The following is a 27,000-nucleotide window of genomic DNA, read 5'->3' on the forward strand; positions in this document are numbered from 1 at the left end:
GTTCCTTAAAGGCACAGTATCCCTTTTCCAGACATATAATGGCAGCCTATGGGTCTTGTCTGTCCATCCCTTCCTCTCGATCATTCCAAGGATTTTGTTAAGGGGAAGTTTCTCTATGGGTGAAGCTTAGCAGACTGTGTTACAGGTCATATTGGTGGAATTTCCTTTGCATTTCTAGTTGAAGTCCTGGACAGCGTAGCCTTACAGGTATAGGCTGCATTATTGTCTTTAATTTTCTCTTAAGTGTCTATGCAGGATTGCACAGAAGACAGTTTAAGAGATTATTTTTGATTGCTCCGGGGTCCCCGCACATGGGCAGGACTATTCACTAGATTATGACTATACACAGAGATCCCCTACTACAGAACTTCATCTCCCGGTCTCGAATCACCTAAGACTGTATTAGGGCACATTTATCACACAACTTCGAGTGGTGCCTGGAGTGCCACACAGGCAGACCGCGTGCAACATTTGCTTCCTGCAGTCATGGCATAGCTTGAATCCTGTCAATTTCAAGGGAGACACTGATCCCTGGGACAGTGTGAAAACCTTCTTAAGAGCTGGAAGGCAGACCAAGGTGGAAGCAGAGCTCCTGGTCCCCATCGGAAGGCGTAAATGGACAGAAACTGACACCAGAGTGCAAGGGTGGCACTGACCTGCAGCTCACTCCATCAGAGGCAACTCTGAGCCGCAAAACGCCACCTACCAGCGAGTGGGAGCACTGCTAAAAAAAACTCTAGATCTAGTTTGGCATCTGGGCGATAGTGTAAGCTGAAGTTTCTGCTGTTAGAAGCATTAATCAGAAACGTCAAAATAAATAGTTCAAGCCTGTGGCTTCTACAGAACTTTGGTGTGTCTTGTATGCAAGGAGGAGGGTTTACTCTCTGCATCATGAATGCCCTGTGCAGCAACATTCCTGACTTTCATCAAAAAGCCATCAGTGTCAAAACCATCAAGACGGAACAAGGCACACAGAACGCCTTGGAAACTACTGGGTCACAACAAGGAACAAAGGAACAAACACTAGAAATATAAATACTTTTCTGTTTATTTATTTCATGTCCCAGTTAGCAGAATGACAGGGGGCATAGAAGGTCTGCAAGGGTGAGATGAGCAAGGCAGAGAATTGCTGGTGTTTAATCCTTCCGTCAACTCTTTCCGCCAGGCAATCAAATGACCAACTTCACATGTTTTTTTGCAAGTTTGCGCTGTGCTTTTTGCAGTACATTGTGCTTTTGCCCCTCGCAAACCCCACAACTCATAACGCTAAATGTAAGTTTATTCAACAAATATGCAGTCCTCTCTTCTCTTCTTCCAGGGCAGAGTCAAAGACACAATGGGGTCACCCACCATGTACTTCATACTATGCTGTGATCTCAGATGGTTCTTTCAGGAGGATGGAAACACGCATAGGACCACCATTACCGAGTATTAAGCTCACTGCCTGTCCTGATTATCAGGGGAAAGTCTGGAATATTTGGCAAAAGTTGAACACTTTGTCTGCATCACTCTGAAAATTAAAAAACAAAAGTAGAAAAACACCCACTATATATAAAATATATCAGTTGTTGGGTGAGTATGTCACCCTCTGTAATTTCCCCAATACAGCATATAGATGAATCTCAGTGTAATCCTTTAACAGTGCTGAGAAGCCAGGCTTCTCTCAGTTTATAGCTCAGAGAGCCACCTGGTGGCCACCTTCAAGATTCCAGTTAAGCCCCTCCCCTTCAAGGAAATGCCATCTGCCCATTGAACAAGGCATCCAGTCAGCTTGCTGCACAAAACAGCTGTGGTTGTGTTACTCTGGTGCATTGGCCTGTGCTTGTTTCAAGGCTGGGGTATGTCTCTGCCAAGGAGGGTCTTGTGCCCTCTCAAACAAGGGTACAAAGAGCATCAGTACAAGGACATTACCTGCCTTTTAATATTTGCTTCCAGTGTGGGAATCCGGTTAGATCCTTAATCTGGTCAAAAATTCCCTGCAGGGCTATTCTAGCAAAGTGGTAATCTAGAAAGGAGGCCATTCTGGGGAAATAAAGATGCAAAAGATGCCAAATGCTAACATGAAGCAGGTGGGGGCAATTTGAGGTTCCCCTTTAGAGCAAGAGAGTGGGGCACAGTCTAGGAGCCAAGACAAGGTACAATAGAAAGACAAACACATCTGCTCAGAGCATGGACAGCCAGGCACCTGTTCCTAGGTGCCTGGGCATGTGCTTTCACTTTAAAAGCAGAATAGCTTCTAAGTCAAGTGTGGGTAAACACTGCACTCAATAGACATGTAGATCACAGAGAAATACAACCACAGACTACTGCTGCTTTCCACACACCCCACACCACAAAGTAACTTCTACAGCCATTCAGAGAGATGCAGGAGTGAACACACTCATGGCCCCACTGGGCATTTCAGTCACACGGGCAGCGTTTCAGGCATCTGCAGTGGCCTAAATCACTGGGAACAGATGCTCAAAGAGAGGAGCAGTGAACATCAAAACAGAGAGAAACAGCGCACAGACAGGCAAACACTAAGAGCGAGAAGTTGAAGTGAGGACACTGGAATTAAATCTACGGAGCGGAGACTTCAAGCGTGCACAGGGCGATGTGCAGGGCAACTGGCAGAGTCATGAAAGAAGATGCTTGCCACTGTAGCTTAGGTCCACAGTACGGTGACCTCTCTCTCTGAAAAGTCCACCCTGGCGAAAGCACTGATGGCTGCGGTGGGATGATAACAATGGAGGAGAGAGAAGCCCTAGCAAATAGTGGCCTGCCACTTGCACCTCCTGAGTTGTGCTGACTTTTGTGCTTGCTTATTGCTATGCTGCTTGTCCTTCCTTCCTTCCCTGTGCTCAAAAGGTGCATCCGGCACCGCCAGGAATGACCGCAATGGATCGGACAAGTCACAAACGCTGTAGCTGGTCACAATCCTGGCCCAAAGGGTAAGGGCCGGTTGGAGAACAATGAAAGCTGGTGAGAAAGGGTGCCAGGCAGGGCATGTGGTGATACTGCCTTCCTGTTTGGGGCCTTTGCTCATAGAGGCGTCTCCCTCTTCTTAGCGCGCTGGCGTTTACTTGCTCCGCATGCCAAAGGGTGGCTTGCTTTGTGGGCCCTTCTTTGTGGCCGGGCTGCCCTTGGCCGCATCTGGGAAGCTGGCAGGCTTGCTATCGGAGGAGCCCCCGCCTCCTGCCACTTTCGACGGATCTGGAGGTTCCGCAATGTTGCCTTCATCTGCGCCTTGTTTCAAGACTGCTTTGACCAGGAGCTCCTTGAATACAGAGTTCATGTTCTTGGTAACGTCCTTGAAAACAAAACAAAAGCAAACATGAATCTCCAAGCTTAACAACGTGACTTATTCAAGTGCCCAACACAATCAACATGAGGTCCTATTAGTTAAAGATCTTCCACATAAGTTAATATAAATTTCAATAGATCCTAGCAGAACAAATGCTCTTTTCAACAGGATACACATTTCATGCTAAAAGGTCTTTTTCTGAGATTTTTAAATTTGTTGGAAGACGAAGGATAACCTCCCCCGACCCCCGCCTTAGTCTGGTATAGTGGACCGAACAAGTTGGTCTTTTAACAGTGTGATGGCCTAGAGCCCTGAGTGGCTATGTTTTTATTCATAAATTGGTTCTACAAATTTTCTATGAAGAGCCTTTTCACCCATTTTAATAAATATTAAGTAGGGGCGAATTTTGCGAATTCGCGATCCGCGAATTTGCGGATTTGCGAATTCGCAATCCGCGAGTTTGTGCGAATTTGCGGATTTTTTATTTTTGTGTGTTTGCGGGTGTTCGCGGGGAGCTTTGCGTGTTTGCGGGGCGCTTTGCGTGTTCGCTGTTTTTTTTTTGCCTGGTTCATCACTGCTACCCTCTCGTTTTTTATGCCCTTCTGCCCTCTGTACCACTTGTTTTTGTGCCTTTCTGCCCTCTGCACCACTCTTGTTTGTGCCCTTTTGCCCTCTGCCCCACTGGTTTCTGTGCCCTTCTGCCCTCTGCCTAACTCATGCCCTCTGTCCCACTTTGTGCCCTTCTGCCCTCAGCCATAAGTCAGCTTCAACAGGAAGCACTAATAGATAAAGTAAAGCAGGTGCTCGAGTTGAAGGTCAAATTAAGTTACACAGTCATTAATCACCCCAAGTTTGGGGTGATTAATGATTGTGTAACTGAATTTGAGCTTCAACTCTAGCACCTGCTTTACTTTATCAGTGCTTCCTGTTGAAGCTGACTTTTGTAACTATTTTAGAGGCTCTAGCAGCTTGCCGGCGCCATTCTAAAATAGTTACAAAAAGTCAGCTTGAACTTTTGACCTAATCCGTTCCGCTTGCAGATTTTGCGGGAAATTCGCGAATCTCGCGGATTGCGAATTTACCGAAAATCCGCGAGCGGAACGGATTTTCCGCCCATGCTTAATAAATATGTACATGAACTCACAACACACACTTTGTTCCTGAAGCAACTGAGTATCTAACGGAGGCAGAGAAGGCCTTGGACCTGGAACACTAGGCAGTGTTGTGGAAAGTACTGGCAACACTGGGCTTTCCGGCCCAGTTTATGAGAGAGCTCCAGAACGTCTTTACGCATTCATAGGGTACACCTTTCTTTAACATGAGGTTTTAAAATTCATAGAGTTTGACAATCAGAATAGCTTATTTGTTAATTCAAAAGAAGTAAGATGAATATGTCTGATATTGCTTTTCCTAAAGGAGACAAAGGGGAGTAGGTCATAGAAAAGGAGCCCCTACAAAGGAAGTAGTTCCATTTTGGAAATAGGGCCCTCACACACCCTTGCAGGTGTCATGCTTCATTGATTTTACATTCTGTAGGTATGCATATAGCCTATAGTGTACTTAGTGTTTGCACACTACTTGTTGCATCCTTGGTCTCAGACACTGTGTAGATTAGTTATAAATTGTTCGGTCCTGATTGAAGAATTGCCCTAGATCACATCTTGTGGGGCTCTGTGTGTGTGTGGGTCTGTGTGTGGCATTTGCGAGAGATTAAGCTACTGGCATTGTAAATGACAATGCCATTTATTTATCTGTTTTCAAAAGCAATACTATTGTATGTGTTTAACCAATACATGTTTTACAATACTTGAAACCTTTACTTCCATAAAAATAACATTCAAATTGAATTAAAAAATGTCTCTGGGACCATGTCACACCTCTCACACGCTCCTCCTTTCTATTCGAGTAGCTCGGATGACCTCGCTGTGGACAGTCAAAAAGCAGATAAGACTGAGCTCAGCCATGGTGCCTGGCGATAATTAGTTCTCCTCAATATTTTTTATATTTTATATGGAGCCCAAAGCAAACATGAACTGTAAAAATCCTTGAAAACACGTCTGTAACTAACCCTAGTGCGCAGTGTAAAATAAAATGATATGATGCTGTGAAAAACAAGGGGGCGATAATTCATTTAATCTTGAAAGCGCCCAAGAATGAACTGAAGGAGTTTTGCCAGGCCCCGGAGGATGGGCGCCCAGGAATTGCTAAACAATATGTCCCATCTTTGGTCTTGTTACTGCTCAAGGTTTCATGGCTCAGGATACTACTGTTCTCACACGATGCCCCCTTAGTGGATGCTGGAATTCTTAAAAAAATTCCAGACTGGATACAGAAAACTTTTCTATAACAGTGTTTCTGGGTGCCGTAAGGTGGGGCCGTGCAGCACTGCGCTGATTAATTCACCCCACCACCTTGAAGTGACAGAACGACGCTGCGCTCCGCTCAGACATGGTTCAGAAAAGGGGGTGGTGATGACCAGAGTGTCTGAATTAAGCGGACCACTCTTACCCAGTCCAAAGATCAGGGCTTGATCCATCACCGTTTCGCCAATTCTTATACTGGGAAGGAAACAAGCTACCGGGGACCGGTTTCTGGCATTTCAGCCGTCTTCGGCCCGGCTTGTTTGAATCCTGATGGTGCAATGAGCTAGGGACTCACATCTGAGTATACCCTTCCACGCTTAGGGTGGACAAAAATGATTCAGAAAAGGGGGTGGTGATGAACAGAGTGTCTGAATTAAGCAGACCACTCTTACCCAGTCCAAAGATCAGGGCTTGATCCATCACCGTTTTTCAGCTCACTGCACCATCCCAGCTCAGAACTTGGCTATATGCAAATTAGTCTGACCCTGGCCCAGTGCATCATGGGAACAGGGCAGACCAAACTACTAAGCCAATTCTTATACTGGGAAGGAAACAAGCTACCGGGGACCGGTTTCTGGCATTTCAGCCGTCTTCGGCCCGGCTTGCTTGAATCCTGATGGTGCAATGAGCTAGGGACTCACATCTGAGTATACCCTTCCACGCTTATGGTGGACAAAAATGATTCAGAAAAGGGGGTGGTGATGAACAGAGTGTCTGAATTAAGCAGACCACTCTTACCCAGTCCAAAGATCAGGGCTTGATCCATCACCGTTTTTCAGCTCACTGCACCATCCCAGCTCAGAACTTGGCTATATGCAAATTAGTCTGACCCTGGCCCAGTGCATCATGGGAACAGGGCAGACCAAACTACCAAGCCAATTCTTATACTGGGAAGGAAACAAGCTACCGGGGACCGGTTTCTGGCATTTCAGCCGTCTTCGGCCCGGCTTGCTTGAATCCTGATGGTGCAATGAGCTAGGGACTCACATCTGAGTATACCCTTCCACGCTTATGGTGGACAAAAATGATTCAGAAAAGGGGGTGGTGATGAACAGAGTGTCTGAATTAAGCAGACCACTCTTACCCAGTCCAAAGATCAGGGCTTGATCCATCACCGTTTTTCAGCTCACTGCACCATCCCAGCTCAGAACTTGGCTATATGCAAATTAGTCTGACCCTGGCCCAGTGCATCATGGGAACAGGGCAGACCAAACTACCAAGCCAATTCTTATACTGGGAAGGAAACAAGCTACCGGGGACCGGTTTCTGGCATTTCAGCCGTCTTCGGCCCGGCTTGCTTGAATCCTGATGGTGCAATGAGCTAGGGACTCACATCTGAGTATACCCTTCCACGCTTATGGTGGACAAAAATGATTCAGAAAAGGGGGTGGTGATGAACAGAGTGTCTGAATTAAGCAGACCACTCTTACCCAGTCCAAAGATCAGGGCTTGATCCATCACCGTTTTTCAGCTCACTGCACCATCCCAGCTCAGAACTTGGCTATATGCAAATTAGTCTGACCCTGGCCCAGTGCATCATGGGAACAGGGCAGACCAAACTACCAAGCCAATTCTTATACTGGGAAGGAAACAAGCTACCGGGGACCGGTTTCTGGCATTTCAGCCGTCTTCGGCCCGGCTTGCTTGAATCCGGATGGTGCAATGAGCTAGGGACTCACATCTGAGTATACCCTTCCACGCTTATGGTGGACAAAAATGATTCAGAAAAGGGGGTGGTGATGAACATAGTGTCTGAATTAAGCAGACCACTCTTACCCAGTCCAAAGATCAGGGCTTGATCCATCACCGTTTTTCAGCTCACTGCACCATCCCAGCTCAGAACTTGGCTATATGCAAATTAGTCTGACCCTGGCCCAGTGCATCATGGGAACAGGGCAGACCAAACTACCAAGCCAATTCTTATACTGGGAAGGAAACAAGCTACCGGGGACCGGTTTCTGGCATTTCAGCCGTCTTCGGCCCGGCTTGCTTGAATCCTGATGGTGCAATGAGCTAGGGACTCACATCTGAGTATACCCTTCCACGCTTATGGTGGACAAAAATGATTCAGAAAAGGGGGTGGTGATGAACAGAGTGTCTGAATTAAGCAGACCACTCTTACCCAGTCCAAAGATCAGGGCTTGATCCATCACCGTTTTTCAGCTCACTGCACCATCCCAGCTCAGAACTTGGCTATATGCAAATTAGTCTGACCCTGGCCCAGTGCATCATGGGAACAGGGCAGACCAAACTACCAAGCCAATTCTTATACTGGGAAGGAAACAAGCTACCGGGGACCGGTTTCTGGCATTTCAGCCGTCTTCGGCCCGGCTTGCTTGAATCCTGATGGTGCAATGAGCTAGGGACTCACATCTGAGTATACCCTTCCACGCTTATGGTGGACAAAAATGATTCAGAAAAGGGGGTGGTGATGAACATAGTGTCTGAATTAAGCAGACCACTCTTACCCAGTCCAAAGATCAGGGCTTGATCCATCACCGTTTTTCAGCTCACTGCACCATCCCAGCTCAGAACTTTGCTATATGCAAATTAGTCTGACCCTGGCCCAGTGCATCATGGGAACAGGGCAGACCAAACTACCAAGCCAATTCTTATACTGGGAAGGAAACAAGCTACCGGGGACCGGTTTCTGGCATTTCAGCCGTCTTCGGCCCGGCTTGCTTGAATCCTGATGGTGCAATGAGCTAGGGACTCACATCTGAGTATACCCTTCCACGCTTATGGTGGACAAAAATGATTCAGAAAAGGGGGTGGTGATGAACAGTGTCTGAATTAAGCAGACCACTCTTACCCAGTCCAAAGATCAGGGCTTTATCCATCACCGTTTTTCAGGTCACTGCACCATCCCAGCTCAGAACTTGGCTATATGCAAATTAGTCTGACCCTGGCCCAGTGCATCATGGGAACAGGGCAGACCAAACTACCAAGCCAATTCTTATACTGGGAAGGAAACAAGCTACCGGGGACCGGTTTCTGGCATTTCAGCCGTCTTCGGCCCGGCTTGCTTGAATCCTGATGGTGCAATGAGCTAGGGACTCACATCTGAGTATACCCTTCCACGCTTATGGTGGACAAAAATGATTCAGAAAAGGGGGTGGTGATGAACAGAGTGTCTGAATTAAGCAGACCACTCTTACCCAGTCCAAAGATCAGGGCTTGATCCATCACCGTTTTTCAGCTCACTGCACCATCCCAGCTCAGAACTTGGCTATATGCAAATTAGTCTGACCCTGGCCCAGTGCATCATGGGAACAGGGCAGACCAAACTACCAAGCCAATTCTTATACTGGGAAGGAAACAAGCTACCGGGGATCGGTTTCTGGCATTTCAGCCGTCTTCGGCCCGGCTTGCTTGAATCCTGATGGTGCAATGAGCTAGGGACTCACATCTGTGTATACCCTTCCACGCTTAATTCAGACACTCTGTTCATCACCACCCCCTTTTCTGAACCGCTCAGACATGGAGCGTAAACAACTGTTGGTACCAGTGTGCACATTAGTAACTTAGGATCTTGTTAGATGTTAAAAAAGAGGCCACTCCTCAGATCAAAGAGGAGGGAAGACAGTAAAGAAGCTCCGGTTGGATAGAGTCTCTACCAGATAGAGAATATCCGAAGGCAAGTAACTTGTTCTTCTGATGGATACTCCGAACAGCAGATGCCGCACCTTAGAATAGACACTAAAGCAGAAACTCACCAGGAGGAGGATATGTGGAGTGGGCTCAGAAAAAAACAATCTTTAAGGACTAAGCATACAAAATGTCCTTCCCGTAGGGCTTCGCTTTCAAAGCAGCAGTGCTTATCATACGTGTGCACTGGCACCCACATCACAGCCTGGCACATGTCAAGGCCAGGCAGTCTGCATGCAAGCACAGTGGTAGCAGCCTTAGCCCTGGTGGAATGGGCTCTCAGAACTTCAGATACTGCTTCTTGGCCCGTGCACAGCAGATTTTAATGCAGGGGGCCTCAATAGAGTCCTCTTCTGCAAAGACTTTCATATCTTTGCTCCAGAGAGCCCCACAAAAACCTAATTGTCCACTCAATGCTCCTTGGTACGATTATTGTAAAAACTTTTAGTCCTTTTGAGGTCCCGTCGATAAAGCCTCTTCTCCTCTTTCGAGCGGGTGAGGAGCAAAGAACACAGGCAGAGGGATGGATTCTGCAAGTGGAAGGGAGTCACGACTTGGCAATAATGCCACTTGAGTACTCAGCACCAACTTATCTGGGGAATAACGTGGTGCAGGGCGGTTGCAGTGAAAGTTCCAGGAGTTTACTTGCTCAACGAGCTGACATAAAAGTCGTGAAGAACACAGGCTTTAAAGTCTGGAGACGTCCGCTCGCTTTCTTTTTGGAGTCGGGGTGAAGAATGGGGTGGAGTCCCGCTCCACTTACTTATGCTTGCATTTTGACTTGGATTTAAACGAGGACTTCAAGCCCAAAGTTAAGCGGTCACAGGAACAATCTCGGCAACAGACCCAGGCCAAGACTTGCATAAAGGCCGCAACTTTTTTTGTGTTCGGCCTCACCAACAGATTGACCTCCCAGTCTCAAATCACCTTCAGGTGCATGAAGGTGCATTTATAACAAAAATGCATATAATAATAATAGCCTGAGCCCAGATACCAAAGACACACCTGGTGCAAGTCCACGAGCGACATCTGCTTCCTGCAGCAGCGGCATGGCTTGAAACCGGTTTTTCCAGTTGGGGACATCGGGCCCTAGCACACTAGTAAATACTCTAGAAGTTGTCATACCAACAGACAAGTTGGGAGCAGAGCTCCAGATATGCACCAGAAGGTGCGAAAAGAAAGGAACCGATGTCTGTGTACATGGGTGGAGTTTATAGGCGGTGCCACCTAGCAGCACACAGGAAAACTACAGAGGAGAAAGGTTTCCTAAAATACAGTGTGAGAACCTGGGGCGTGTTCTAAGGTGAGGAATCAGTTGTTTGAAGGATGCATCAGAGCCTGGATTGTTTTTTATCTAGAAGATAATGAATGGTATTTACTTCAGATCCAACTGGATATTAAAATTATGAAATTGAATAAAACTAGCTCTTTCTTGAATGACCCAGACTATCCTGCAACTATAACTTAGTCAGCTTTCAATCTGGGCCACTGCATGTACGAGGCAAAGGGGGATCAAGTTATGTGGCAGAATTGACTGAAATATGCAGCATGAAAAGGTACATTATAGGACATGATGTGCAATGTTCTGTGGTGGTGTTATTTTGCTATTTTATCGTTTTAAAACACTTTTTTATAGAGGGCGAACTCGACCCGAAGGTATCGGAGCGCTTTTACAGGAGCACCAGTTGCATTACAGGTGGATACATTAATTTTTTTGTCAGGCACAGGGAGATTAAGTGATTTTCCCAGAATCACAGGATGTTGAGCGTCCCCGCAGAGACTCGAACCCGGTTCCCCAGCTTCGAGGATGATGCTCTTGCCGTTACTGTGTGAATAACAGACAGCTTAACATCTAGATATCGCACACAACAACTGAGAGATACAAGTTAACCTGGCTAAATGGTTTGCCACTGCAGAGCCAGTAGCCCCTACATTCTGCAGATGACCAAATAGAAATCTTAAGAGTTGTCCTTGAATCAGCCATCTTTAAAGTATATTGATAAATAGCCCTTGAAAACTTATCAGATGTACATACGTATTTTCCTTGCTGTGATGATTAATCCTTGTCCTAGTAACATTCTTGCCATCATTCCCTTAAACCTGTGAACAGTCGTATTTCTAAATATTTAGTCTTTCGGCCTTATCAGGCCAAAGTAGGCAGTGTTAGCGGCACTGCTACCAGACTGTTAACCCTAGAGACTTAATGTGTTATCGATGACTATGTTACTATACCCTTTTAGCACGAGAACCAGTGACTTATAACAACTCGATAACAGGCCATGTCCTATTCCAACAAGCTCAAATGGTGCCAAGCTGCTCTCACTTGTATATTTTCTGCATCGGTCGGTAATCCTTTGCCCGCCAATCATTGAAAACCCAAAATGTGGGTTGCACTTTTAAGAGCTGACAATACCAGCGCCTTCTCACATGCAGGCCTGCCTGCTGGTCTGGAGGTACTTGGGGGGGACACATTAAATCATGGTCACAAATATTACAAATCTTACAAACAAACCAGTCATAATACTTTTGCAGAAAGGTAAAAAATAGCTGCTTGTATTTTTGACAAAAGAGTGACACCATTTTGTGACAGTAAAATGAGTAAAATGAAAAAGGCTACCTTGTCGACCTCAACGGTGTGTTTCTCTGGCCACTGGCGCTCCACACTGAGCCCGTAACGGATTTTCGGTGTACCGAACCCCTTGGGTAAGCCCTCTGGCAAGGGGCGGCGTTCTGGTGTGCCCGCTTGCCCTGGTGGCAGCCTGTGACAAGAAAAGAATTTCAAAACTGAACAAAAACCAGCAAGTCAACGTGTTGGACATTTCTGACGTTCACTGCTTACTCTAGAGCAGCTTTACTTGCAATATATTTTTACATATTTTTTTATCTTTATTATTTATTACATATTATTTATCAATCTCTGAAAGAAAGTAAGTCATATGCAATAGGCCCAAAAGTTCTGTGAAGAATAAAAGTTGTTCCCAATATTATGAAAAGATACAAAATAATGAAGAGTGAGCGAGTTTATAAACAACCCGTGTGCGAGGCTCACTAAAGATACAAAATAATGAAGAGTGAGCGAGTTTATAGACAACCCGTGTGCGAGGCTCACTAAAGATACAAAATAATGAAGAGTGAGCGAGTTTATAGACAACCCGTGTGCGAGGCTCACTAAAGATACAAAATAATGAAGAGTGAGCGAGTTTATAGACAACCCGTGTGCGAGGCTCACTAAAGATACAAAATAATGAAGAGTGAGCGAGTTTATAGACAACCCGTGTGCGAGGCTCACTAAAGATACAAAATAATGAAGAGTGAGCGAGTTTATAGACAACCCGTGTGCGAGGCTCACTAAAGATACAAAATAATGAAGAGTGAGCGAGTTTATAGACAACCCGTGCGCGAGGCTCACTAAAGATACAAAATAATGAAGAGTGAGCGAGTTTATAGACAACCCGTGTGCGAGGCTCACTAAAGATACAAAATAATGAAGAGTGAGCGAGTTTATAGACAACCCGTGTGCGAGGCTCACTAAAGATACAAAATAATGAAGAGTGAGCGAGTTTATAGACAACCCGTGTGCGAGGCTCACTAAAGATACAAAATAATGAAGAGTGAGCGAGTTTATAGACAACCCGTGTGCGAGGCTCACTAAAGATACAAAATAATGAAGAGTGAGCGAGTTTATAGACAACCCGTGTGCGAGGCTCACTAAAGATACAAAATAATGAAGAGTGAGCGAGTTTATAGACAACCCGTGTGCGAGGCTCACTAAAGATACAAAATAATGAAGAGTGAGCGAGTTTATAGACAACCCGTGTGCGAGGCTCACTAAAGATACAAAATAATGAAGAGTGAGCGAGTTTATAGACAACCCGTGTGCGAGGCTCACTAAAGATACAAAATAATGAAGAGTGAGCGAGTTTATAGACAACCCGTGCGCGAGGCTCACTAAAGATACAAAATAATGAAGAGTGAGCGAGTTTATAGACAACCCGTGTGCGAGGCTCACTAAAGATACAAAATAATGAAGAGTGAGCCAGTTTATAGACAACCCGTGCGCGAGGCTCACTAAAGATACAAAATAATGAAGAGTGAGCGAGTTTATAGACAACCCGTGTGCGAGGCTCACTAAAGATACAAAATAATGAAGAGTGAGCCAGTTTATAGACAACCCGTGTGCGAGGCTCACTAAAGATACAAAATAATGAAGAGTGAGCGAGTTTATAGACAACCCGTGTGCGAGGTTCACTGAAGATAATTTGCCCTTGTACGTAGCAGATTGCAGAGAACACAGGTTCTTGGCGGTGCTTAGGAAGGAGGCGAGACGGAGGGCATAACAAACTACTTCCCTTAAATCCTACTCTTTCTGGTAGATACTCCGTCTACCTGCAGAAGCCTCACCTTTTGAATCCTTCCAAGCTCTTCAACAACCCTTCATCGGAGTACGGAAACAAGTGCATGAAGATTCTTGAAGATTCGAGGGCCCACTGTAGGAGCAAACAGTAGGAAAGTGATGGATCGCATCACAAACACAGACCGCAGGATCAGTATATGAAAGTGACTGTCCTGCAGATTGAGGGGTATCACTGCTCCAGTGATCGATATCGAAGGACGGAGGCATGAGTTCAATACTTTGAGGTCCAGAATCCTGCTCATGCTTTTTTTGGGAACCAGGAAGTACTGAGAGTAACATCTGTGAACCTACTCTTCTTCAGGCGCTGTTTTGATGCACCCCTGGCGACCAACATCAGCCCTTCTCTGAGGAGCATCTGCACATAATACCCCAAAACCAGTATGAAAACTGGGGTAATATGGGGAGAGGGCATTCAGGAAGTGATGGGCATGGCCTACTTTGACCATCTGCAAGGCCCATTGGTCGGAGGTGATTGAACGCTAGTGGGACAGGAAATGTGGCGTCCGGCTCCTTACTGGGCTCTCTCTATTACCTCTGGGCACCCTAAAGTGGGCTTGTAGTGCTGCCCGGAGAAGAGTAGAAAGAAGGCTTGCTGCTGTCCGCCCCGCTTCTCACGGCCTCTGATGTTGAAAGCCCAAACGTTCTTCACAGCATAGTGGACATGTTCAGTAGGCTGTTGATGTAACGGACATCCTGGGGAGGCTCGACCCAGAGAGCAAAACTGTGCACAGGTGTAATTATATTTCTCTAAGGCAGAATCAGCTTTCTCGCCAGACAGCTTGGCCTCATCAACGAGCGTCTCCACCGAAGCAGCCTAGATGTTTCCTGAAAATATACGCATGTAAACGTATATTACTGGCAGAGGCGTGACGAAATATGAGGGGGTCCCCCTGCAATGTACATGCAGGGGTCCCCTACCCTCCAGACCCATTCCGAAACTCTCAGGCCAAGGACCTGCCAGTGCTGGAGAGGGCCCATGGAGCTTGGGGGCCCCTCGCACCACGGAGGCTGCAGGGGCTCCCATTGCAAGGGCAACAGGGTCTGTGGAGTCCAGACGGCAAAATATATACGGCTGTGTGTAATGAAGTATAATGTAGTAAATCCCAGCAGGCAGACATACTTCCAGATGTGTATTTATTAGCCACAGCTGCAGCACTCCAAATGTAACTGTCTAACATAGAATCGCTTAACCAGAAGCTCACACAGGACATTCTACATTTCAACGACATAATATTATGATGCAGTGGACCCAAGATCACAACGCTGGGTCTTGTTAATCCTGATCTCTGTGAAAAGAACGCTTGGCGATCCAGCAGCAACGCTGGCAGTACACCCGGTGCCAGTTCCCTAAGGGTTTTGCAACAGCGGGTCAGATGCAAGAAAAATGAAGGGAACACAGCACCAAAAGTGGCTGAAGGTAAGACTTCATTGCCCGTTGCACCAATCCACTTCGACTCCCTATCAGTAGGAGCAGATGGGAATTAATTCCGTTTTACATTGACGGTTAGCACCACTACCCTCTGGGTGATCAACGCGGCTTCAATAACTCTGGGTCAGCAGGTGCCGGTGTGAGGCGGACAGCAAACTGCCAGGGCCGCCAAGGCCTTAGATCAGGCTACCCAGGAAGGACCATCCGCTGCCTCGTTTAAGGACAAAGAGGATAGAATTCGCGGGATCAGACTGGAAGATCTGAATAAGCAAAGTGGCTTTTGTCTTCTCTGACAAAAGAGTAGTTGCATTGCTTTTTCGGCACCCCGAGGACCACTGCAGAGGATGCACTCGATCCAGAAGGAGGACCATTCAGAGAATCAAGAGCCTGCCGCAGAGCGAAGTAAAGATCGCAGGGATTTGTAAATCTAGGCAACGGGCAGCATCAGTAGAATGTGTGGACCAAAGCTGGTCTTCCTCCGCGGCGCCATTCTCACGCGGACCTATGTGGGGGCAACTGGATTGCATCGGAATATGAGTCAAAAGAGCTTTCGCGCTTTCAGAACGCTGGTGCAGAGAAAGTGGAGCCGCCTTGGATCACCGTCATCATAGGGCTGTGCGAAAGTAATGAGAGGAGAAGTGTGGCTCAATGGTTAGAGCGGCAGATCCTGATGCAGAGGTCTAGCCCGGGACCAGGGTTCAATTCCCCGCCTCGGCGGGTCTTGGGCTCAAAATTCCACGGACCTGATAATTCTCGCCTCGGTGCCTATTCCAATCATGGAGTCCCACTCTGCAACTCTGGGCAATAGCTTGCTTAATCTCCACAACGGTCCCCACAACGCTAAGGATGCCTGGCCTCCACCTTGGGGTGCCCAGGAGTGGACGCCTCACAGGGAAAGCCAGGATGGGTTCCACAGCGGTATTCGTACAAGCGCCTTGAGACCCTTGCGGGCGAGTAGTGCGCTATACAAGTATCAATTTACATTTACATTTTACATGAGTCGCCGCACTACGAGGCAGACAATTACTGAATAGTCTGACCCTACAGAAGGTGATGGTGCGAAAACAGTGAAAACTAGGGAAAGCATGGAGAAGGCACTCAAAAAACGAGGAGAAAGGCAAGGAGAAAGCACTTAAAAACAGGAGGAAAGGCAAGGAGAAAGCAGGGAAAATGGGGGAAAAGCAAGGGGAAGGCACTAAAAAAACAGGGGGAAAACAAAAATAAAGCAGTCAGAATGAGGGAAAACAGGGACAAAGCACTCAAAAACAGGGGAAATGCAAGAGAAAGCATTGAAACCAAGGGAAAGGAGGAGAACGGACTGAAAAAAAAACAGGGCAAAAAGCAAGGAGAAGGCAGTGAAAACAATGGAAAAGAGAGGAAAAGGCATTAAAAGAAAAGGGAGAAAGCAGTGAAAATGAGGGAAAAGCAAGGAGAAAGCAGTGAAATGAGGGAAAAGCATGAAGGCAGTGAGAACAAGGAAAAAAAAAGGAGGCAGCTCTCAAAAAGCAGGGAAAATGCTAGTAAAAGATAGGAGCAAGAGCGACAGCACGGGATGAGCAGGGCCTGGGCCATTTAAAGTCTGGCTTCTCACTGCCTGATCTCCTTGGGGTTCATCAGGGGGCCTTTGTTGCATCTGTTGTATTTTTGATGCCCTGTCACCAGAGACAGATTAGTGAGGACTTTGACTCAGGGCTTCTAGCCTGCAGGCTTCAATGGCAACATCTCTGCGACACCGCTCAAAAAACATCATTTTGGGGAGGAAAATGTTGGTAATGTCCAAAATCAGTATGAGCAGAGCTCTGGATCCTTGCCAAAAAGCACAGAAAAAAGTGAAGTCCTCCTGTCTGCAGGAGGAGCTCCTAGAGGCTGCTCCGTGCCACCATGTCCGGGGTGGAGCCATGATGGCGGCTGATGGCACCACCCACCGGCACACGAGGACCATTCCAAGCTTCCTCCAGATACAGTCAGGCACCTGGGAGGGGTCATAAAGGGATGGACTGTGGGAAGAACCCTCCCTCAGAAATAGAGAATATAATGAACAGTGAAGTAGAGCGGACGAAGAAGAGACACAATCTAAGAAAAGGACGAAGTGAAGGGAAAACAAAAAATCTAAAGGGAGAATGTACAATTTGAAAGGAAAGCAACGAGAGGGAATGAATGGTAAGAAAAGTATAAATGAAGGGATGGACAAATGAAAAGTAGATGGATAGGTGACAAAGTATGATGGAATAGAATGTAGCAATTAGAGGAAAGAACGGAAGAGACAGAACTTTATAGGAATACTGAGACAGGAGGGAGAAGGGGCAAATGAGGAAACTGGGGAAGAGATAAAAAACGAAGGTGTAAAGGATAGAACAGAATGACAAAAGGAGAAAGCGTAAACAGAGAGTGACATAAAATATGGAGGAAGGTAAAATGGTGCGAGAAGAAGGGGTAATGGCCGGTGTGGGACATGCAGCGGTGGCGGCAAGGAAAGGGTTCAGTCCCTGCTTTTACTACGGTGCACCCCGATGAGCAGCCAATGTTCCTTGAAGGTTTCATCTCACCTGTCGGCATGGATCAGCAGTCTTGGAGGAGGCCCACTCTGAGGGATAGCAAAGGCCAGACGTCCGGGGTCACCGAACGGTGAGGACAGCTTCCGTATTGGGCTTCCCTCCTCGCGCCTCCTGGGTGGGCATGCTCCGTCCGAGTTAACCCGTAACCTGACAAAGAAACATACACAACATGACTGGTGCACATGTCAACAAACCCAATGCAGAGCTAGGGAGTCTTGTTCTGCTGTTACTGTTGTGGAATCACAAGCGTCAGGCAGTAAACAATAGCTTGAAATGGTGCCAACTTGTGGACAGAAACAGAAAAAGAACCCCCCCCCCCCACCCCCACCCCCTCCGGGCTTCCTCCAGTGAGGCCAAAGACCCATGTGGTTCAGCTCCCAGGGGTCTCCAGCCTTTTTACCCTCAGTTCTGTAAACCAGGCTTGGAATTACAAAAGCGGTATATACCTCTGATGTGAAAATGATTTTGAGCAACTACTTGCTTTGGAGTCTCTGAAAGCGCCGCCATATTTTTCAGCCACTTCAAAACACTATAAGAAGCCAGAGAAGGAGAAACTGAGCCATGGATGGAAGTGATATTGCAGAAAGAATGACAAAAACAGTTAAGTAACTCGTTCCGACTCGGAGACTCAACAAACTTTACCCATAAAATAATTTGGAATCCAGAAACGTGGCAGCAAATGTTGGACTGGAAACAATATACCGGAGGATGGTTTGGCAGTGTCGAAGATATGCCCTTGCGACTGTACCCAGGGAGCAGAGATTTCAGAGAGCATGTGGGGTGACCCAAGTGACTCTCCTGTGGATATTACATCAATGGTTGTCGTCAAAGGACGAGAGCTGGTGTAACAAAGAGTGGGCTTAGGTGCCTCCAGGAAGGAAAGTACACTTCGGACTGGAGTTTAGAAATGCAGTGGAAATCCAACAACGATGCGAGGACGCGAGGCTGCCTAGCGGAGTTTACCTGTGAGTTACAAACACCCTGGGTGGATTACTGCCAGTGAGACCTCTTGCTCCATGAGCATGTGAAAGCGGTCTCCAAGGAGTTTGGGACTATGGAAGCGACACGCTTCCGAAGCCAGCGCCCTTAACCCAGAGCCCCCGTGCATTGATGCCAGGATCTGGGCTAGCGCCCGGGTGGAGGGAGGGAGGGAGGGTGCCCTTTAGTTGGTTCCCAAGAAGATGACCCTTAAAATGACACCGGTCCGAATTTATCCAAAGACTTTCAAGTCTTTTCCTCAATTAAATTGAATTGGTAAAAGTTAATCTCCATAGCAACACATGAACTCTTACTCTTAACCTAGGACCACTGCAGTCAAATGCACTGCAGGTCGCTCCATTGACAATAGTGGAGGGGCAGCTCTGGCACTTTAGGAGAGGTTAGAAGTCTAAGTGCAGGAGTTCAAGTAGGTGCCCCACCCCCCCACGATCCACCATCCATCATCCATCGATCCATCCATCCTTCATCCATCCATCCATTATCCATCCATCCATCATCCATCATCCATCCTTCATCCATCCTTCATCCATCATCATCCATCCTCCATCATCATCCATCCTCCATCCTCCATCCTCCATCATCCATCATCCATCATCCATCCATCCTTCATCCATCCATCCTTCATCCATCCATCCATCCTTCATCCATCCATCCATCCTTCATCCATCCATCCATCCTTCATCCATCCATCCATCCTTCATCCATCCATCCATCCTTCATCCATCCATCCATCCTTCATCCATCCATCCATCCTTCATCCATCCATCCATCCTTCATCCATCCATCCATCCTTCATCCATCCATCCATCCATCCATCCATCCATCCATCCATCCATCCATCCACCCATCCACCCATCCACCCATCCACCCATCCACCCATCCACCCACCCACCCATCCATCCATCCATCCATCCATCCATCCACCCACCCACCCACCCACCCACCCATCATCCATCCATCTCCAATCAGGACATCAGACACTTCTTTGCCGAAGAGCATGCTCTACATAAGAAACACTGCATAGCTGAGGGGAAGGAAGGTTGGCCATACAAATGCGGTGTGGTAGAACCAAAATGCAGGAAATGTATAGCGAGTAATTCTTATTGCCATAACTCCCCAGCAAGACTTAGCGATGTAGATGGGAGCCCAATATTTAACGAACGGTTCTACCCAAGAGGTTTATACCATAGCTTTCCAATATCGCCTTTCTCTCCCATGCGGTGCTTAGAGCAGTTCAACGGAAAAGGGTAAGTCCCTTCTTTACAGGCGAGTACATCTCTGGAAGGTGGCGGCCGCTCCTGGGGCACAGACTGTTCGCTAGAGGAGAGCCCACTGGTGACCGAAACGCTGGAGGGAATAACTTTCCTCAATGAAGGAAACAGTCCAATGAATTTGTGCAGCATCCATTTTAGGAAGCGCAATCCCAAACTGTATCAAAGAACTTTGAAGGAGTTATGATCTATATGCCGTGTATACGTAAAACCGAAGCCTTTCCTCGCGTTCTTGTTGTGCAGAATCATCTTGGCTTCAGAAGAAGCAGCAGGGTATAAAGTAATATATACACACCGCAGTAATGCCTGGATTACAGCCCAGTCCGACCAGCAAACACTGCTGGAGAGCAGGTGCCCCAGCACTGCAAGAGCTTCGAAAAGTAATGGAGAAGCCACACGAATGATTCACTCCATCCATTCGTACAGTGTCCCCTGTCAGACCCCAGCACTTCAGTCGCTCTTCGCCCCACAGGGTAGTGCGGCTGCGACAGATGAGGGGACGGGGAGGTCAGAAGCCTGAATGGACTGACGACGAGAGTCAGTGCGATGCTCAGCAACCGGTCCTTCTTCTAAAGTCCCTTCAGTTCCCTCTCTGCGAAGATTCCTCAACAGTAAGAAAGGTGAATGGGAGGAAGAGACTCCACTTTTCCATAACCTAACCAAATATTTTCAGCACGACTAGGTCAAAGTGGTCGTCTCCCTAGACACAACCTCCAACAATATCTGCAAAAGGCCAGTGGTGTGTTTTTCAAATGACACCAGCTGCTGTGTGTCCTTCATTGGCAGCAGAAGTAGCTGTGGCCCAGATTGCATCAGCATGGGAAGGGGGTGCATGGGTTTTAGGGAAGGCATAGTTCTGATGTATAGACAGGGCTATCTATTGTACTATAGACACATTGCAGCCCTCAATGCTAAAGAAGGGACCCTACAAGCATCCAATGTTTAATAGTATTGTGAAAGGTTTTGGTCCTTTCCAGGTGCAACAAAAAAACAAACACTTTATATCCCGTCAGTGCAAGTTTTGCCCTGCTTCACCACTTGGCTTCTAGGAAAAGGGAAGGTAACAAATGTCTTGCTTTAAATGAAACTCAAAAAATACTGCGCTCAAAAGTCATATTTGTCCCAAAAATCGCCCTCCTTCAGGAAGACTGTGTAATGTTCACGCCGATATTGACAGCCAACAGTTGTCCAATGTAACTAACTCCACAAGATCGGAGTGTCCCACCGTTAGGAGTCCAAGGACTAAGGACTTCAAACTACACTTCTATACCACGGCGAGTGTTGCGTCTCTGCAGACCTCCTAGAGCCTCCTTGTGTAGTGAGGCTAGCTATAGAACTGTATATCAGCATGCTTCCAGATAACCAGAAAAGCCTTACAGCGTATGTCAAGAAAGATGGATTAAGATTTGACTTTAGTGACTACGTGAGAAGCGGTCCGGCTGCTCGTTTCAACATCTCCATCTTTATCTGATTCACATCATGGGAACGTGATTTGGTTCTCATTTCTGGAGTTTATTCATCAAATTACCCCTCAGAAGGACTCCGCCTACCTGCCAGTGGGCTCCAAGGGCTGATCCTCCATTGTGTTTCCACCATCCTTCTCCTGCCTGCAGTTCCGCTGGTCCAGTTTCTTTTCAGTCCTGCAGTTATAGAAGAGCGAATGAGGTTCGGTCGAACAGTCTTGTAAGGTCACATAAGAAGGTTCGATAACCAAAGCCCCCATCACCCCGTTGCCAAAGTCAGCCCCAAAGAAAAGAGGTTCTAGGAGATCAAAGTTGAATCTACTGAAGTTCATCTGAATTGGTATTTTAAATAAAAGATTCTCAGCAGCAGAGGTCATTTTCCCAACATAGATAAAAACATAGGGTGGCCACAGGCAGAGTTTTCAAACTTTCCAAATCAGTTTGTTTTGAACTGTAGCTGCGAGTTGGTTTGTGTAAATTCTACTGAACACTTGTTATGTCATAGTTTGAATAATTACACATTACCGGTCAATGACATCACATACAGATATCGAAATAGTGGAAATTATATAGCTTGCAATTACAGTTAGAGACGTTACTCTCTATCGTAACTTCACCAACCCTAGTCCAGGAGGCGGCCAATCCCTACCAATCGCTTATGAGAAGCAGGCGGACATGAGCAGATGTCCAAAAAGTATAACGACATGGAAACCAGACATGTCACCCCTGTACCACAGAGTCACTTTAATATATTTCTGGAAGTTGGACCCCGTTCGATAATTGCCCTTCGCGTCCTCCACGTAGGAACGCTCTAGGTCAGGATTATTAGAACTCCCACCATAATGGTTTCTTGTAAGTTAGAACCATCTCCTTCGGTGGCACAACTTTGTAATACCACATGCAGTGTTATGCCTCTGGAATGCCAATAATGACCACTGTAGACCCTGGTTCAATAAAGATCAGTAGAATACGGATAGTTCATAAACCGTTACTTCGATTGTACTGCGAAGTCTGCCAATGTAATTACAGCAAGAACATGTTAAAATTAGGCTAAGATTAGCTGATTCTACAAACCAATAAAAAGTCACACGATAAACATGTAAATGTTCTATATTAGCACCTCGAGCCTATATATTGGTGGGTGCCTCTGAATTCAGAACCAGTAGCTATAATGAGAATTACTTGAATAATAGAAGACTGAACAAACGCTTACACTCGCTACAGGTCTTCCCCTGTGGCACAGATGCCGATACAACCACCGGTCCAAATTTTATATGCGGAGTAAAATGGTGCTCAACGGTAGCTACTAATTTTAATCAGAAATGATGAGAGACTGCTGCATATTATGTAGAAAATGTGCTGAATTCTAGATAGCTGCATAGGTTTTTTTAGTTTTTTTTAAATGTGCATACATTTAAGAAAACTCATGAAATATGTGTTTAATATCTTTAAACATGCGCATAATTCAAAATATGTTATACATTTTTAGAAATGCGGCCTTCTTTAAAAATAGATTTCTTTATACATGTATGTATACTTCTAATATGCAAAACATTTCACAAGGGTAAAAAGTATTTAAAAATATGCATATTTTTTATAAAATTCAACATATTTAAAAAATTGAAGACTTCTGAAAAAAAAAGTACAGAATTCTTTAAAAATATAAAATCCCACAAAACTCTTTATTGAAGCAGTTAAGATAAATAAAATGACTGAATACTTAAATGTGCACATTATTAATAATCTATTGCAAAGAAGGTTTTAAAATTAAAATAATTATTTATAAACTGTAGGTAATCTGTAAAAACAAACAAGATTAATTTAAAAGCTGTACTGAGATGAAGAAAAATATTGATTCAGAACACCGGCACACTAACAAAATACCGACACTTATACTGAGGCCAGGCCTGGCCTTCATCACAGTTCCTCTCACTGTTTTGCACCCATTCTGAGTTTGTAGCCAGAGCGATAAGGCTGGTGGTGCACACGCCGGGCTCACCCTTCTGGTATGATGATATAACTGTGGGGGACGAGCCCCTTGGTGCCATTAAGCTCTCCCATCCACCAAGCCTCGGCGGTCTTGCGGTGGAGAACCAGCATGTCTCCTTTCTTGAAACACAGTTCCTGCGGTGTCCGCCCCATGTAGTCGAACTTTGCAGTCACCTCCACAATGTCGGATTCTGGTGCAAGTGAAAAGGGACTGATATTAGAAAAAAGCCTTGTTATGCAGCGTGAGGGGCTATACTAGAGCCTTTCCACTCCATGGACTTAAACTTGTTGAGGATACACACTCTTTAAGTGAATTAAATGTCGGCTCCTAACAGTAGGGTTCTCACTATGGCGCACAGTTCTAAAGCATGGTTTGGTCACTTCCGGTATGGCAGTACCGAACCCGTGTCCACTTGCTCTATCTGTGTGGAAGTGGAGGTTCTGCTCATTGCATCTCTTGTCTAACTCTAGAGGGCTCCTCTCTAGGCACAAGCGAAGAGAGCCCTTACCTTGATACGAAGGGGAGGGAAGATCTCCGGCCCACTTAGCGCCCACCCTCTTCCCTAAAGCAATGGATTCTTTGGAAACACCTCCTTAAAGGAGGCCATCATGACTGATAACTCCCCCACCACCTCTGACTGTCGCCTTCATTTGTTTCATCGCCTAATATGTCTCAACTTCCCCAAAATACACCTCCGTACCATCCTCGCTTACGGGCCTTTCATGGTGCACCGGCTCCTGGTCGATCTCCTCCAAGGCGGTTTCCAGACGGACCGTGCCACTGAAGCCAGCAGAGAGGAGGTGATGGGGGCACAGGAGACAGGGAGAAAAAAAGGGCCAGTCATGAAAGGAGTCTTCACAAACTGAAGGGGAACATGTTCCAGCCCAACCACAGGTCTGCGCGGAAGCCTGGACAGGAGATGTGCGGCAAGGCTCATGAAGCATCCTTATACTCCCAGGAAGATGCAAGCGGGCAGCGAGGGCACAGCACAACGTCAGACACGTGTAGAGTATTTGCTGCAAACAGCACAGCAGGACTCAAAGCTGAATGGTCCAGGAAAGGAAAGGTTACCTACCAGTAAGTCCAATCAGGGTCCCTTCAAGAATCGTCCCCTCAGAATCTTCCCAAATACCACCTTCAATCCCAGAATTTTCATTGATTTAAAAAGAAACATATTTCAATCTCCTAAAGGCATTTCTTGGGATCCTAAAAGCGCCAGTAATGGGCATGGAAGGGGTATCCTATTTGGAGGCATATTTCTTCCTTTTTACAGGAAAAGGCCAAAGGGACCCTACATCTGGTGGCGGTATCTGCGATTCATCCGGGCTCCAGAGTCCCTGAACCCCAGATCCGTGTAGGGATGGACGGTGTAAGTTGTGCAAATGTAAGGCAAAGCGTACAGACCTGGTCAACGCCAAGGCTCGCGTGTTAAAATAAAGCATCAGCTAAATTAGTATTCAAATGTTTTATTTAATGCAGACAATTTCTAAATATTCTTAGATACTTGTTTAACTTTACACCAACATAAAGGCACTGGGATCTTTATTAGGTATTATGTGTCGAGACATTAAAGAAAGGCTCGTCTTGGACAAACAAGGCTGCCTTCTTTCCTGGGAGTATTCCAGGGGATGGTTTACGAGGAATGTGTTTGCTTGTGTATCCCATAAGTCTGTGGTACTTTGAGGCAGTTTCTGACACACTGGCCTTTGTTCAGACATGGAGGAGAGGTGCTTCTGGCAGCCTCCTCTAGCCTGGCTTGAGACCTATGGTAATGTACTCTATTGAGGGAAGTTACATTCAAGTGGACAGCTCCATAGAACATGTTTTAAAAGATTCATGAATGTGAGTGGCTTTGAAGAATCGGCCAGAAAAGACTTATATGAAAACCTCTTACGTTAGCCAAGGCCTATTCAAGCACACAACAGGTTTTCATCTCCTTAAAGAGAAATTAACTAATTTGTTTACAAGTGTGGGTGGGTGTGCATGTGCCCATTTGTGTATCTGTGTCAATGTGTATATGTGTGTATTTATGTGATCAGAAACTAAGACACTCTTGAGTTCAAAAAACTGCAGGAACCTACAGCAGTCACACCAAGAAATCCTCAAGAAGTTTGTTCCCATCCGTATAAAAACAATTGACGGTGGTACCATGGTGGGGCTTTCAGGTCTTTATAGGGGTGAGAGAACCAATATAGAGAAAAAATACCTTTACAGAGCAACCACTGCAGGGAATGGTCAATAAAGATAAAAAACATTTCAGAAGAGTCCCCACCCTAGATAAATATTTTACTACTATAGTAAATATTAAAGACATTTAAATATGTTTTTTGTGATTCGTTATACATTTTAGCAAGGTATTAAAGATACTACGGAGTGCAAGTGCAAACTTTTCAATAAGGGATAAAGGAAGAGTTATACTTTAGGGTCAGGGTTAATATAAGGGTTAAGCGTAGGTTCAGAGTTAGGTTGAGGATAAAGAGTAATATATGGTTCAACATAAAGTTAGGGATAGGATTAGGGCAAGAGTAAAGTTTAGTGTTAGGAATGACCAAGAGCTTAGATTTAGGGGTTAGAACTGGTCAATGTATAGATAATTTGTTTGCGTTCTCTTGAGTTCTTTCTCCACAAAAGTCTTTCTTTGTAGCAGCTTACCACTGTAACGGTGTCTGTGTGAAGATATTTCTCTGTAAACACTTCTTTCTGTAGTACTTTTGTTGTAAACATTTTACTCTGTAAAAGTGTTCTGTGTAGCAACATTGAGCAAACAGTGTTTATCACGTGAAGGTTTACTTTTTGTATTAACTAATAAATATTCCTGGTTCGTTGATGTGGTAAGGGAAGATTCTGATGGGAAAATGCTCTTGAAAACATACTTATAAGAAAATAATATATGGGAAAAAGCAACACAAGGCGAAGCTTGCACTGAAACATTAACACCAAGTCGATCAATCTTTCCTGAAAAAGATGTTTGCTTTGACTGAAGCTGAAGGTTGAGTAAGATGGAAGCGGAGAAGTTTAGCATTGACCGAAGGGCTCCAGCACGCTGTACAGACAAGCAACATGGAAGTGACCGAGACATAAGACTGCGTGTGAACGAGGGGCCCTGCCACACAAGGAGTGGACCAACCACTGGTGTGGAAGGCAGGTGGAGCCAAGTACTCCTTCCTGAACCCTTTATGCAATGCCTAGTTCAGCTGAGCTGCACAGGAGCATCAAACACAGATAAAGATATTCAGAGCAACGCTCACTGCAAACAGAGCTTTTCAGAATGGCTGAGCTATCGACGCCTTTAAAAGCTGCAGACATTTTGACTGCAATCAGCGTAAGAATGCAAGGATTTCAACCAATGGCAGTGAGGCAACGTGGACTGCAGGACAGACAGCAGAGCAGAGTGATGTTGAAACCAAGACTGCAGTTTTATTTGGAATCCAAAGCAAAGCATGGACCTTGAGATTTAAATTGCATTGCCACAATAGAATTTGACAAGTTACTTAAATGTATCAGTTAGGTGCATTGGTCACACAACCCATAACCGCAATCTCTAGGACCTACCCTTTAACGCACTTCAATGATACACTGCTATCA

General features: G+C 45.9%; 1 protein-coding gene across 2 annotated transcripts in view; it reads right to left on the reverse strand.

The window, feature by feature from the left end:
- Window positions 1-1,039: 1,039 nt before the first annotated feature.
- The window catches only part of LOC147684339 (rho GTPase-activating protein 4-like), a 222,074-nt gene continuing 196,113 nt past the window's right edge, over window positions 1,040-27,000 (reverse strand). The window contains exons 18-23 of one of the 2 annotated variants that reach the window (XM_086940240.1): window positions 24,116-24,195; window positions 23,425-23,605; window positions 21,513-21,602; window positions 17,684-17,839; window positions 11,912-12,053; window positions 1,040-3,289 (exon numbers count right to left, since the gene is read on the reverse strand). In XM_086940240.1, the coding sequence (XP_086796366.1) occupies window positions 3,059-3,289; window positions 11,912-12,053; window positions 17,684-17,839; window positions 21,513-21,602; window positions 23,425-23,605; window positions 24,116-24,195 (880 nt within the window). In that variant the 3' untranslated portion in view covers window positions 1,040-3,058. The remainder of the gene's footprint in view (window positions 3,290-11,911; window positions 12,054-17,683; window positions 17,840-21,512; window positions 21,603-23,424; window positions 23,606-24,115; window positions 24,196-27,000) is intronic. The other variant, XM_086940241.1, reaches the window with a different exon arrangement.

Source organism: Lissotriton vulgaris, chromosome 10 (assembly GCF_964263255.1).
Source record: "Lissotriton vulgaris chromosome 10, aLisVul1.2, whole genome shotgun sequence".
NCBI classification, from domain to species: Eukaryota; Metazoa; Chordata; class Amphibia; order Caudata; family Salamandridae; genus Lissotriton; species Lissotriton vulgaris.